General features: G+C 43.1%; 1 protein-coding gene across 1 annotated transcript; it reads right to left on the reverse strand.

Moving 5' to 3' along the window:
* Positions 1-213: 213 nt before the first annotated feature.
* LOC103803276 (transmembrane protease serine 11F-like) lies at positions 214-14,482 on the reverse strand (the record flags this gene model as incomplete). The annotated part of the gene is given in 9 exon segments (XM_009075821.1): positions 214-479; positions 706-886; positions 1,951-1,989; positions 2,855-3,018; positions 4,467-4,534; positions 4,963-5,078; positions 6,286-6,409; positions 14,391-14,431; positions 14,434-14,482. Coding segments are annotated over 9 exon segments (1,048 nt in total), but the record flags the coding sequence as incomplete, so codon positions are not given.
* Positions 14,483-15,555: the final 1,073 nt, after the last annotated feature.

Consider the following 15,555-nt stretch of genomic DNA (forward strand, 5'->3'; position numbering starts at 1 on the left):
TCCTGTAAGACTAACCTCTAGAGTCTTCCCCCCGTTTCCAATCCACTGACAAAGAAAAAAAAAAGCAAGCAAAGTCCAAAGGTATATCATTAGGACATCTACCTATCAAACACCAAGTCTAAGGGACTCAACATAAACAAAAACCACATAAAACTAACAGCAATCATCTCAGATGCATGTGTAACACAGCACAGGAAGGCATGAGACACTCACCATCATTCTCCAAAGCTCCCCAGCCTGTGACAAAACAGGAAGTGTTGTCTGGGAAAATGTGAGATGCTTCAGGAAGACAGACACTGTGCACATCAGTTGTGAACTCAATAGCAGAGGCAAGTTCCACAACAGCCACATCATGTTCATGACCAAGGACAACATCACCGTATCTTTCATGAATGATAATTCTTCGGACAAATTTTTTCTGTTTTGGAGGTCTCAGCAGAATTCCAAAGCTGGCAGTCCACCTTCGAGGATCTCTTACTCTGTAAGATATTTGAAGTTATGTCACAGCCACACAAAACAAGATCCCCAAAGGAACTTAGCTCTCCACTTAAGCATCAAAAAGCAATGTGACCAGGTTTACCTAAGGGAAAAAGAAGAGTCAAACTTCATTATCTTTCAGCAGATACAGACATTAGAAGGTCACAAAAGGTCAGAGCACCCAAGAGTCCTAAGGCCTGTTGGATCAGGAAGGTGCTGATGACTTACCCTTTAAAGCAGTGGGCTGCAGTCACTAGCCAGATATTACTGATGATTGATGCACCACAGCGATGGGTCCCATCAAGCTGAATACTAGCCTGCCATGGCCATTCTCCATCCAGTGCACGCTGCCCACCAGTTATTCTCTCAACTCCTGTGAAGGAGAATGCCTGTCTTCGTATTCCACAGCCTGTCAAAGAAAACACAGCTCTGATTTAGCTGATTGAAGGCCCTCATGGCTGCCAGCACACACGTAGCAGAGCAGAGGTCAAGTGAGAGCCTTCACCTAAAGCAGGGAAATCAAGTGTCATCGTGACAAGTGTCTCAGGATAGATGAAGGGTGAACAAAGAATTTTGGTAGAAGAGTCAATACTTTTTTATTAAGCCAGGTTTCAGACACACAAGCTCGTATATACTCCCATGGGAACTGAAGGCTGTGTATCTGAGACGCTGAAAGAAAGGATTTTGTCAGGTCAGCTCCGGAGTAGCCTTAACAGCAGCAAGAAAAAATAGTGCAACGATTTACTTACAGCTACCATGCCAACAGCACCGTCATGTATTACCCAGCTGAAAAAAAGTTAGATCCAAACCAGGTAATTCTCAGAGGCCATTTGAAGGTGGAAAGCTAATGTGCAAAGTCTTTGAGACCATGCAAGTGACTCATGTAGTCCCATGGGAGGGAACATATGCTGTCTCAGTTTCCAGAGAAGCTGTAAGACTTCAAGGGGGAGCATAGAACAGGAAGACTGAGAACCTGCCACTCTCCAGGGCTGTGCCACTGCTTTGCTCTCACTGTGGACAGCTCTTCTTCCTCTCCCACCATCTGTCCTTTCCCTAAGGTTTAGCTCAAATCTGACAGACATCTATTTCCAAACCTTTCTGCAGGGAGGAAGGGGCAGGAAGGAAAATATTTTTTGAAGGATTCCAGCAAGAATTGTGACCCACAGCAACTGTAGTCCTTGTGTGATCTTGCTAACAGCAGCTCATCTGCATGCCCCTACTTCCCATTACCAACATTAAAGCAAGTGCTTTAATGACTACCAAGTCAGAATGCTTGATTCTACAAATAGTACAGAGCCAGCAAGACTGCAAGAAAATGAGCTGAAATCTTCCTGGGCTCATGCACTGTCTACTGCTCTAGTATCTGCAACAAGTTATTTTTTCAACTTCTGTCAAAAAAACATAAGGTTTTTGTAAACACAGAACCTCTAGCATCATGTCCCTGGACCTTTTCCAAAAAGTATTTGTACTTACAGTTGTTTAAAAGGTTATCTCCCTTCTCCTTATTCAATTCTGAAATGAAAAGCAAACACCATAGTGAGTATATCTCATATGCTATATGATCTAGCACAGACTCCCTCCCTGTACCCAGCAAACACAAATTAAGTGGCTTGCATAGCTTCATGGAGTGACTGTACACTAAAAGGAGTAATTTTCTCTGTTGGATAGGTTCAGTTAAGCCTCTGTTCCTCACTGAAAGTGTAAGGCAACAGGATACATCTTTCTTGCCTTAGCTCAGAGCTAACAAAAGCAAATAGGTCCAAGTTACATGTATAAGGTGTACAGCCACCAGCTGTACAGCCTACAGGCAATTGTTCAGGTTTAGTATTGCAAGGTGGTCAAAACAGTCTTCACAAATCCTCAGTGCTGGGGTTGACTGGAGCTAAAGTGTAACATTTCTAATTTATTTCCTACAAAAAAACCTTCTGCCAGATTCTGAAGGTAACCTACAACAGATTCATGGGAGAGGATTACTGCCCAGGGAACCCCAGTGTTTTGTTATGAATACTTGCTCCAGCAGTCTGTCAAGTAAGCATAGGAAATGGCATAGGGTGCAGAAAGGAACCATCTCAGCCTTGCATTTTTTAATAGCTTGAGGACTCTGCATTTCACTGCCTAGTGATACAGGTTCTTATTCAATTCACTGTGTGTCTTAAAATAGTATGTGAACCCGTGTTCACAAAGTTGGGCTTTTTTTATGAATTGAGAAAGCACTATCTCATTCAGCAAAACTAGGTCACACAGAGAAAGTCTCTGATGCACAGAGGAGTGCTCACACTCATAAATCTGTGCCTGTATGTTTTACTTCTTTTCATACTACTTCTGCAAAGTATGAGCAACAAATTCCAAGCTGAAAACACAAACCTAAGGCACTTGCCTGTGAGTCTAATGGTAGACTGGTCAACCTCCAAGTACTTCGAGGTTGTTTTCAGCCTTCTGAGTAACACACGGTTGACATGACCCCAGGTTGTTGTCTTACTGTCAGCAGAGGGAAATTTAAATACCAGAACAACAGATGCAAGCACTCCACCAGGATCTGGGCTACAAACCAACAAAAACAAAGTGATGTCATTCTCTTTGCCCACTATGCTCTTGGTTCTGCTTTGCACTGTCTGTCTTCTTTATATGAGAACATCTAGAACAAATAGCATAGCTGTGCATAAGTAAAGGAAGTTGATGACATGCCAGCAGGCAGCAAAAGGTTCTCACTATGAGAATGATCAGAGGGAATTTTCTGGAAACTTATAAACAGTAGAGCTGAGAAGCAGAGAAGGGATCACTCCCTTTGGCCTCCACGCAGCTCATCCAGTTTAGAGCCACAGAAGTTAAAAAGGTCTTTTGGCATTTCTTTCCATTTAAGTCACTTGTCCACTTATTGGCCAGTTAAATCCCTTGTATTTAGAGACACAATTTTCAATAGTCTGAGATCACTTACTGTCACTATAAAATATTAGGCCAAATATTTTAAACTAACAGTCTAAAGGAAAACCAACTGAAGCACAGAGGGAAAGACAGCATGAAGATGCAGCTAACCTGCTCCAGTGCCTAGTTGCACAAAGTAGCTGTAGTGAAAATAAGTTTGGAAGAGATACACTGTTAGGTCAACCTAAAAGGTGTAAAGAGGTCACTTGGAGTCTAGTTCCCAAGTTCTGTAATTTCAGTTGATGTACACTATGGGAGGCTTGTAAAAGAAACCAGCAGCAGAAAACAAAGCAAAACAGTTTAAAGAAATTACTCATTTCAGGTAGAGACAGGTAAAGGCAAGAAAGCCCAGAAGTGCTGTCAAGAAAGACATATGTGAGAATTCTGGCATTCTTTGCTATCTAGGGAAAAATATTACACAGCAGTATTGAGCCTTATAGAAATACAACACGAAAATAATGTGGAGGAGAGGGAAACAATGGCTCTTACCACTGAGAGTGCTGCAAAGAAAAGACTTAAAAGCTCTCACACAGGACCTTTATGTCCCACTTGCCTCCTTCCCTTTACTATATATGTCTGTATTCCCTCGTCAATATCCATTCATCTCACAATGGAATCATTTATTCTTTTAGACCCTTTCAGAGAGGGAGGAGAATAGTCACCTCCTACTGTAAACCATGCAGAGGGGTAAACACCAGCCTGAACTTCCACAGGAAGAATTAAGTGTGAAAAAGAGCTTACTCTGCATTTCTCAAGCCGTTAACTAGTAGTGAAGACAGGGATCACCCAATAATTCCATTACTGCATCATAGCCACAAACAACTGGTGTTCAGGTACTCAATCTGCTAAAGCATAAGACCAAATTTCTCTTCCTTGCTGATGTTTGAAGGTAACTGAGCCCTCAGTGACTGAAGGAGAGCAACAACCAGATAAGGCTTAGTCATCCTGCTGGTATAACTCAAGCATGAACAACCAGGAATGCTCCATATGGTGCACAGGAAAGGAAGGGATAGGAAGAAAATATATTTATCACATCCCTGCTTATTTCTGACCTTCATGTTACCTACCTTAGACTGACAACATGGGACCTGATGTACCTTTTACTTAGAAAGGACCCCTTGAATACTTCAGATATCTGTTAAAAGAAAAGAGTGTGTTAAAATACACCTGAAATAAGTACATGCTTACACAACGTAACAGTCTTGTCACCCTCTGAAACACAGCAAAATGCCTTCAGATCTCCACCTCTACACCAAAGCTATCACTAAATCTCTGTCAGAGGATGCAGATCCAAATAAACAGCTGAGTTGGCTGATTTCACTGTTTATTCTGCTCTGTGGTCATCTGTTCCACCACAGCACTGCTGGAACAGGCAGCACCTGTGCTTACCATCTGCTCATGCACAGTCAGCAACGCATCTTTAACCCACTACAGCAAGGTTTGAAAGGTGAGGCCAGCCATATAAGGATGAGGCACAGTCACATCTGACTCTTATTTCCAATCACACAATTGCAGGACTCTTCACCATAGGTCAAGCATAAACAGAGAAACATCTTAGTTTACCATGGTTTCAATCTCTTCACTTAGGTTCCTGAACTCATCTGTAGTTTGCCTTTCATACTGAGGATCATAGTTGACATTGGTGATTAGGAAAGATGCATTGTAAAATCTGTCTTGATCTACAGAGGAGAAAAAAAAGAAAGGTAGCTGATCTCCTTTAGTACAATTTGAAGATGCAGTGTCTCACAGAACACTGCACAAGTAAGGCTCCCAGGCTCTGGCTGCAATCCTGTCAGCTGTGGAATTGCAGCTTTAGCAGCACTTTGGAAAAAGAGGTTTCTGGACCATCCCTTTGCTCCATGGACCAGCCAGGGGCTCATTTCTTCTTTGAGGACCATCCCAAGTAGCTCCAAATTATATGCACTACAGCATTTCTCTGGGGTTCATTTTCTCATTGGCCTGAGGTGAGCACAGTATGAGACAGACCAGCCCACATATGTCCCTTCTGACTCAGCAGATGTATTCACTCCTCCCTAGCTGCACTCTGGCATGTCCCTGCCCTTCTGAGAGGCAGGTGGCACAGAGCCACCATCCATTCAGCAGCTGGGTTAAGTTTAAAATCCAGTTCTCAGATGAATGGCAGAGAGGGGCCACATAACACAGAGTTGGTAAAAAGCAAAGCTAAGCTGTAGCTCTGACACTGCTCCTTCTAGTGTCCTTATGCAAGCCACAGCCTCATTGACTCTTGGTGAGCTGAGATGGCAACATGATTAGTTCCATTCCAGTAGGAAGGCATTTCAAAACCACTCATTGATATCTCAGAGACTGGAAATGGAATGACTTGGCTTCAAGTCATGAGCCAAGATGGTTGGACTTGGTGATCTTAAGGGTCTTTTCCAACCTTAACGACTCTATGATCTGCTACTGAAACTGGGCCCTTGGCAACCAGGACTGACTCCTGGGCTCTGAAAAGTCTAATCCTCTGCCCTCTCTTTTTCTGGAATATTCTCAACTAGAGGTGCCAGATTGAGCTTCCCATCAAAGACCAAGATTACTATGCATAGCCTTAGTACTAGACACACCTCTGGCTTATACAGAAGACTGCTAGCCTTTGGTTAACCATAGATACCAGTGGAGGCACCAGGGCAAAACAAGAAACAAAAAGAGGGTTAAAACTGAAATCCCTGCTTCAAGTAAAGGATATTTCAAGTATTCTTTCATGTTTTCAGATACATTCACATCTTGAATAGGGTTTAGAATGTTTTCTTATGTGGGTTCTATACTGGGATGAATTGTACACCTAAATCATCAGGCAAGACCATAGTAGCAAGTGAAACACAACAGATTTCTGAAGACTTGTGATAACAAAAATAGTGGTGCACTTACCATTACACAAAAAATATGTAATCAAGCCAATGATGAGGGCTAAGCCTACTATCACCGACACAACAATGACTGCTATCTTCCATGGCTCCATACGCCTCACTGCTCTGTCCATCTGGATCACTATCTATATTGAAGAAAATAACATGGAGAAATTTAATTCTAGTACACAGACAATAGTGCATCCTGAGTCTAATCATATGTGGCACAGCTGAAAAAACTCACAGAATGAGGTAGGTTGGGAAGGACCTTTGGACCCTGCAGGTCTGACCGAATATTTAAACTAGGTTGCACTACAGCATGTTGCTCCAGACCTCATCCAGTCAAGTTTTTAGTATCTCCAAAGACAAAGATACCCCAGGTTCTCAGGATCCCTGGTTCAGTCTCTGTCCACTATCATGGCTAAAGCTTTTTCTTTATATTTAGTCAGAATTTCCTGTGTTCTAACTTGCCTCTGTTGCCTCACATACACTCTGAGAAAGAGCTCTGCAGGTATTGCTTGTAGAGACAATTTTCCATCAAGAAATATTACACAGATTTCAAGTGCAGCTGATAGCCCACACGGGTGCTTAAACAAACATAAATGTAATAATTCATGACTGATGCACCAAGGATACTCAAGATTACCAGAGATGCCATATAACACACAACTTTGGTTATTATTAGTTGGTATGAGTAGTAACACTTATTGATTCCCTACAGGGCTTGGGGTTTATTGCTCCAAAGCCACACATACATTGTTAAGAGGCCACATCCTATCTCCTGCCAGACAGCCTGTCAGAGAAAGAGGTATTCATGTAAACATGACATGGCAACAAGATCCAGACTTAGCGACCTGCTGAAAGCCAACAGCAGACCTGTACAAAAGAGTTGGGAACTTGACTCATGCATGGACAAAGGCACATAAGCCTTTCTCCACTTACATCCTCCAGTGCAGTACGAAACAAGAGAAGATTAGGACAACTGCATTTTTGTGCATGTCCTCAGTAGCTTTGTTGTAGGATGATGCAAAACCTTAAGCACAATTATTTCAGATCCCCAGTAATTCCACAGCACACTATGTAGTAATTGTCATGCCAGAAGCTGAGTCTCCACATCACGGTCTGCATTAGTACAAGGTATCAGAAAAACACATGAGATAATCTCTCAGACATTCCTGGAGTGACAAATGGCAGGAGCCAGCTTGAGGTGGGAGGACTGAGCTAGTCACCATGCTATCTTAAACCAACTGATCCATGTTTTTATTGCTGTGAACCAGACATACTAAATGCTGTTTTCCCCTTTCAGGCCTATGGCACAGCCATTTCTGAGCAACATCTGAGAAGAAGGGGGCAGGGAAGGGCAGAAAGGCAGGCAGGGAGAATAAGTCTTTGCAGGTTTTCTGACTACAAGGTGGCAAAGAAGAAATCACAGTGAAAGCAGAGCAGGATACCAGCAGAGGCTCCATCGTAGGAAATGAGCTGTGGGGGCAGATGTGCAGTGAAGGCAAGGGTATAGCACACAAGTCCAAGACAGCAAAAGACTGAAGTGTTTGTTGGGAGAGCAGAATGGTGTTATACACTTTGCTCTGATGGCAAGAAAGCCAAGTAAAGCCACAAGCAAGAGATGGTAACCAAAGCAAACCAAAAAACAAACAAACCTCAAACCAGATAGCACTACAGAGGAAGCAGCTGAGAGGTCTGCAGACAGCAAGGGTGTGCTCAGCAAGCCACAGGGAAGTTGGAAGCAACTCGAAGTTTATTCTGCTCACACAAAAGCCTGGTTTTGGCTGGTGAGAGGGCTGTCAGGTATCCCAGTTCATTACTTAAGAAGGGAAGTAGGCCAATTTTTACCCAATCAAACAGTTAGCATGCTGGAAAGAAAAAGTTAAAAAAGGTGGCTTCAGCCAGAACCACAACTACAGGGGGTCACAAGCAGCAGCTTAGTGTTACCAAAGAGACACTGGACAGGTGACCAGGATCGAGCCTTCTGCTTCAGAGTCATATGCTATGGAGAAGTCCAGGACCTCTCCTTCTGTTCCTATTTTACTGGGGCAAAGTTCTATTCTGGCAATGCACAGCCCAAGTTTTCTCCCCACTAGACTGGCTCAGTACCCTGAAGGCAAGGGTCTGCAAAACAGACTGTAGGGAAGTTGATGAGAGTCTGAAAGCCCAGGCTGGCCAAGATTACTTTCATGGCAAGCTGCAAGTTGCAATAAACACATAAAGAACACACGCTAGAACTTGACTGGTTCTGCTGAGGCCTGGACTTTTTGCCATCTGGACCTTCATTGTATACACTATCCATTACCCCTGAGGGTTTAACAGATGCAGAAATTCAGATAAAAACCCAAGACCAGTGGCACTGTTCTGTCCTGATTTCTTCCATACACTGCAGCCTCCCTTGGAGCACTCCCATAACTCACCTCACAGCTCTCAGTCTTTCACAGTCTCAGCTCATGGAATTGCAGCATACCTCATGGGCAGTCAATTATTACCCTTGAGAGCAAGGCTCTTGGCTAATCAGAACAGCCCACTATGGCAACATGCCTCGGCCCCTCCTTAGCTAGCCAGCTCTCGTGCTTGAAAGATGCTGCTTCAGCATCTGACTTGGCTCTCCTCACTGGAAAGCTTTTGCTCTCCAGCCTGAGCCCTACCATGCACCTCAATCAGACTGGTTCCCTGTGCTGCAGCTGTCCCTGCCCCAGTGTACTTCCACCTGAATGGCAATCAGGGCACTATCCCTCCATTGCTCTTGGCACAGAGAATACATAGCACAGCCCTGGCAGCATATGGCTGACTGCAGATATTGAGGCAACACTACTCTTGTATCATAACCTGCATTTCTTGAACTGTATACAGACAGATTTCCTCAAGACATGGCCTATGCTTGAGATACAAAAGATTAAGATTCAAAAAATCTGAGCATCTCACTCCCTGTGGGACTCATGCTCTCACAGGCAGCACTATCCTTCCAACAATCTATCTCTATTTCCTTTTTGTGCAAATACCAGCTACAGTGACAAACTCTGGAAGAACAGACCCCCTTCTCCTCCAGCATTTCAGAACTGCTGATTCTCCACAGGTCACACTGACTTGCAAGGGGAAACAGATACCTGAGGAACTGCCGTTGTGATGGGGGAAATGAAAGCACGGGAGATGAGGAATAAAAGACTACACCACTTCTGATACTGATTTCACTGATTTTTTAAAGGAAGCATTTCCATATATTCCTGCATTTATATCATAGAAACATAGATCAGTTTGGGTTCGAAGGGACTCTTAGAAATCACCTAGTTCCAACCCCCCTGCCATAGGCAGGAAACCTTCCACTAGATCAGGATCTCAAAGCCCCATCCAGCTTAGCCTTGAACAATTCCAGGGATGGGGTATGTGCAACTTCCCTGGGCAACCTGTTCCAGGCTGCCTCACCACCTTCATAGTGAAGAATTTCTTCCTAATATCTAATCTAAACCTACTCTCTTTCACTTTTAAGCCATTCTCCCATGTCCTATCACTCATCCTGTCAACCCTCTGATCATCTTCATGACCCTGCTCTGGACTTGCTCCAATAGGTTCATGCCCTTCTTATGTTGGGAACCCCCAAGCTGGGTGCAGTACTCCAGTACACTGCAAAAGTAGAGTAGAATCACCTCCCTCAACCTGCTGACCCCAGTACTTTTGATGCAGCCTGGGATATGGTTGGCTTTCTGGACTGCAAGCACATATTGCTGGGTTATGTTGCACTTCTCGTCCCCCAGCACCCGCAAGGTGTCAACCAACATTCCCATAAAGGTAATTAATTTGTATATAGGCTATATATTTGTATATAAGATATACAAATTAATGTGGAAATATCTCTTCAAACACAAAAAATGTCTCCTCCCTTTAGCAGGATGTTTTTGACTTCCATCTTGCCAAGATAAGTAACAGAACAGAAAAACAAATCTATTTTGCATTGGAAGCACCAAGTCTCATCAACTCCCACAGTGCACAGTTGCCATGTTTCCTTCAACTGTAATGTCTGTGTGCAGGACCCAGCTCAGCAATCCCCATATTTTGGGCTTTTTTGGTCTATTTTTATCTCACAACTAGGTTGGTCTAGCTCTGCTGAGCCAGAGGATAAGATGGTTAGTGAAAGACAGCTCTTTTTCAGGTTATGTCCACTCGACGCATTCATTATTCATACACATTACACCTCTGACTAGCTCTTCTGCGTCCCCCCACCCTACCCACCCCAGCAGCCTTTTTGCTATGGTGCCATGGATAGCAGAATTGTCATGCTCTACCACTTGACAGGGATTCCTGTGCCTGGGACATCCAGCTCCATAGTTAAATAGTTTAGCGGCAGGTGAATTTCCCTGTCAGGAACCAGACATAGTGTTCTCTGCACTCTAGTAGCCAAGCAAATTCTGCTCCACCCAGCAACACTCGCTGGCCAGAGAAACACTGTGCCTCTGCAGTGCTAATGAAAGCAGAAACAGAGTGGATTTCATCGCCTTCAACCATGGATACAAACTTTCTTTCTTTTTGTGACAAAGAGGCATTGCTTAATAGGCATTCTCGTCAGAAGACCCCTAATACCACAGCAGTCTGTGAAGATGCCTTCCAGAGTCAAGTGGTTTGTACAGTCTCACATTTCTTGCTTCCTTATGTCACAGCCTTCAACTTTTTTACTGCCCAAACTCCAGTAAGCTGCAAATTAACTCTCAGGGAGGCAGACAGGGGGATTCAGGTAACAGCAATATATTCATCCTCCAGCGTGGATGAGATACCTCCCATTCCACAGGAGCAAACCTTAACAAGAGATCAGCAGTCAGTCTTCACCAGGAGACCTCAAAGGTTAAGTCCTCTCTGCTCAGAAAACCCCCTCCTCACAGTCTGTATCTGGCAGCTCTCAGCCTGCAGTGAACTAGTGGGAAGTTTCAAGATCTTTTAGTTCAGTACAAAACTGCTTATCTTGGCAATACTGTTGGTAAACATTAAACCTCCTCCAGCAATCCCTGTGCTCATTTAAAACATGCGTCATTCCCAATGAGCCCAAGATAATCCATGGATACAGCAGCATCTCTCCATTTCATATCACGATTACTTTGGAAGAGCAAGTTATTAAGTCTTCTAGTTTACATATCTTGACTCTGACCCAAAGACTGTGGTTTGATCACTAAAAAGTTATTCCATTCTGAAATAAAAAAAGAATCCAAATGAATTATTTTGAAAATAGCTATAGTTTGTATAGAATTAAGTATTTTCAATACACCAAAGTTGTGTTTAGAGAGACATACAGGATATTTTAACAAGTGAAATATAGAAAGAAATAAAGCTACATTAACAGTTACTGGCACATTAGGAAGAAGGGTTGTACTGAAATTTTGTGGAGCTCAAATTGTCTGTTCTTCCTTGTGAAACCAAGGAGAAAGTAGATAGGATTTTAGGCTGGACTTCTGATCAGCCTCAAATGAAGTATTTACCTTCCAATTTGGAGCATTTACCCAAAAGAAAAAGACAAGCACAATACACAGCTGACAAGCTGTTCGTCCTCTCCCATCCAGGACCAAAGTCTCGAAAAAGTTATAATGTCCATTCACAATGCAAGTGATGAGATTTCAGCTCCCACCTCTGCCTGACAGGCCTTGATGCACTATATCGAGCTTATCCATCGCTTTTGGTTGAGCTGCTATGCATTATCAAAAGCCACAGCAAGAGCCATACCAGCAAACTAATCAGAAAATGTCTGTTCAGACAAGAAAAGGAAGTGTAACTTTCTGCTGGATAAGCAGGGAACAGCTACCCTGTTCTGTTTTACAGATCTGCCCTTGATATTTTTTGACTTCTTACGCCCTCATAGCACCCCTAACTAGATCTGCTTTTAGATTAATCTAAACCAGGTTTTCTGGTGCCAGCTATTTACTGAAGGTATTTTGCCATGCTTTGCAAAGAAAAAATATGCAGCCTCTTCTATCTGATCTGCTGCTGTCTTCCCATAAGGAATTGATTATTATATTTTTTATCATTATGCCTGATAACTCTTAGTCCAGTAGTCTCAGAAGAGGCAGTAGCAGAGCTTGGGTGGTGAATCTGCTGAGGAGGGTCCACATTTATAGCCATGACCAGTTTTTCCAGTCAATGATGGGTTCAGGGACATACCTACAATCACTCTTCCTAGAAATAGGATCTTTCAGAAGACAACTGAACAGACTAATCTGCTGGCCTAGTGTGTGCTGTTTGAAAATCCAGACCAGGTTCCTGAAACTACGTGCCTTGGCAGAGTGGTCGGGAACGGCAGCAACTCAAACACATTAGGCTTAGTCCAGGAGGCCTGTAACAAAAGCACAAGGCCACTGAAGCAACACATGCTAATTTCACTCCTGCCTTTACCACAAGCAACCACACCAACCTAACCCTTCTAGTCTGCTCTTGTGGCATCCTCAGGACACACACAATTCCAAAAGAACGGGACAACAACTTCTGCTACTTTGAGAACTGAAACAGAAGCGGCTAGTGCCTGCCTAAGTACTGCGAGACCCTTGTTTGGATGAGGTCAGTTACCTACCAGCCTCAATCACTCAGTGTTGGTTATCTCTCAAAGCAATTCTGATACAATGGAAGACTTCCAAACATTGAAGGGATCTGCTGAGGGAAACAAAATGTGTGTTCTCCTATGCGTCACACTGAATCAGCTTGATCTCCCCACACCCTCAAACGTCCCACAAAAACAGTAGGTGCTGCATGCCACCCCTCTGCAGTCAGATAAAACATCACTGATGTATTTGCCACATACTAATAGAGCTCCTCCCCTTAACCATCCGATTTTACCAAGGTCTTGCTGCTTCCCAGGAGCACACTTCAACTAGGTAAAAACAACAGCTCCAAATACTGTTCTTGTCATTTGCATAAAGACTAAAGGGCAGCATTCAGTCTTTGGGATGTCTTAACACAGTGCCTACCAGAAGCTATATCCATGATGCCAAAATGCTGCTCATATATGCTTCCCTGGTTATTTGATCACCTTTGCAATCAGCACAAAAGGTTTATTGTTCCTTACGCTCTCATCCATTTTGCATACAACTTTTTGGAAGTTATGAGTTCTTTAATTGTTGGGATAGAGCTAGCCTCCCATACCACTACAACAGTCTGTGGGACGTAACTGTAATGCCAGCTGAAATATCTTTGTTCAATAATGTATCTTTCTACAGTTGTCTGCCACAGACAATATCTTGAGAAAGACTCCCACATTCTGATATACACTTTAGTAGAAGTAGGAGGGCTACTTACTACGTAAGTACTTTACAATCTGCATGAACGTGTGAGGCCATATCAGCATAAAGAAAATATTAAGTACATGGCCACTGATTGCAATCGGTTTAGGATAAGGTTCTGCAACTTCTACATCATCTTTACCTCTCAGATTTCCACTTCCATCTGTGTTGGTCATAGACAAGTATCTTACTCTGTTAGTATACCAGTTGTAGATTATAGCAATGGATCTCAGGTTTTCAGCTTTTGAAAACAGCTCTGCCTGCCTCCCTTCATCCTGCTTTGACTTGTTGAAATCTACTCCAAAAGCAGGACACCAAACAACAGTTACAGTCTTCCTGGGTTTTCAGTTTGATTTTCATTCCGAGGCAGGGCGGGCGAAATGGTCAGGTGCCGGATTTGGTGTGTTTCCAAGCTGATTCTGCACAGATTAACACTTCACTGGCTGCATACAAAATCCATGAAAATAAACAAGAGCACAAGAATCTACTTTTACCAGCTATACTCTGCTCAACCTCTAGTTCAGCAGTTGTGACTGCAACAAATTCTAACTGCACTAGCACAGTCAGTAGATCACAGTCAGGACAGAGTGAGATAACTCTCACCTGCTCCCCACATAGGCCTCCTCGATTTGTCATACCGTGCTGTAGAGGAGATGGGGAATTCTCAAAAAACAAATGCATTTTGGGTGAAGAGAAAGGCTGAAATATCAGAAGGATTACTGTTGCACGAAAGGCAGATCAAATCAGAAGTAAGCTCAGAACTAGCGCCGTTCTCCCCACACCCTCAGTCAAAGCTCAAAGTGCCCTATAAATCCACATGCAATGTAGCCATGCTGCCCAAACTACCAAGGGGCAAGCCTGTGGCACTCACCTCTGGGTACCACTAAGAGGTCAGCAAGAAGCCCTTCTGTCTGGAGATGTACCGTCCTGAACGCCACAACAAATTGTGCAGCATCTCAGCATAGACTTGAGGCTTTATCTCCCGAATTAAGAAAGAAAGGAGTCATAGGCAAGTCAGAACAAACAAGTCCAGCAAGTCTCAGTGACAGAGGCTTACCCAGTAGCATGATTCCTCCCCTAAAACAATAACAATACACTTCTTTCATCACACCTTTCATCCAGGAATCCCGAAGCCTTTTCAGAGCATTAGCTACACCCTGCAACACCCCAAATCAGAAGAGCCATGAAAATTTTGCAAGGACGCGGAGTTTATTTCCTTCTTTGGTATAATTAAGAGCAAATCAGAAAGTATGGGCAGGACCAATGCAAAATATTTGCATGTTCAAAAGAAAAAATGTTCAGTCCTAGGTCAGGTACGGAACTGAAATAAACTGATGTAGAAGCAATGGCATGTGCCTCTTAACTCCCTTGAAGTTCCTTAAAATTGGTCATTTGGCCAGGCAAGAATTTGCCCTCATAACAACAGCTAAATTCAAGTTTGTCATTCTTAAACTTTAACTCTTTAGACACTAATTTTAATTGTGTCCACCTGGCCACACACACACATTTCTGTCCTGGAAAAATTCTTCTATGTCATAAACATTTGTGATATAAATCTTTGTAGCTTGCCTAAATAAGAACTTCAACTTGTGCTAGTGAGAGCAAGTTAACTGGCAATCAATTAACACAAGCTCAAATTCTAACCTAAAGTAGCATTTCTCAATCTGTTCTTGGGAACACTTTTTTCAATTTTAAGTCTTCTTTGTATCATCAAACTTACTAGAAGATATATGTGATCACATAGCCCTGTTGTTTCAGAAGGCAAATAAAGAAGACAGAACATCACAACAAGATACACGTGTGGCACATCCTTGCTTTGCTTTGCTGCAATAAACTTTCTAACCCCTAGGGACTCTTTGCCTCCACCTTCATGACCTTCATTTGACCCCTCTGCAGCTCAGGGATCACCAGCTTAGTAACACTCTGGTGCAAATACACCTTACATGGCTAGAGCTCTTCCTTCCACCTTACATCAAGTCCACAGCCAAGTAACAGGAAGACTGTTTTCTGCAGAAGACCAGCTTCTTTTGAATAAC

This window comes from Acanthisitta chloris, unplaced genomic scaffold, assembly GCF_000695815.1.
Source record: "Acanthisitta chloris isolate BGI_N310 unplaced genomic scaffold, ASM69581v1 scaffold19795, whole genome shotgun sequence".
Lineage (NCBI taxonomy): Eukaryota > Metazoa > Chordata > Aves > Passeriformes > Acanthisittidae > Acanthisitta > Acanthisitta chloris.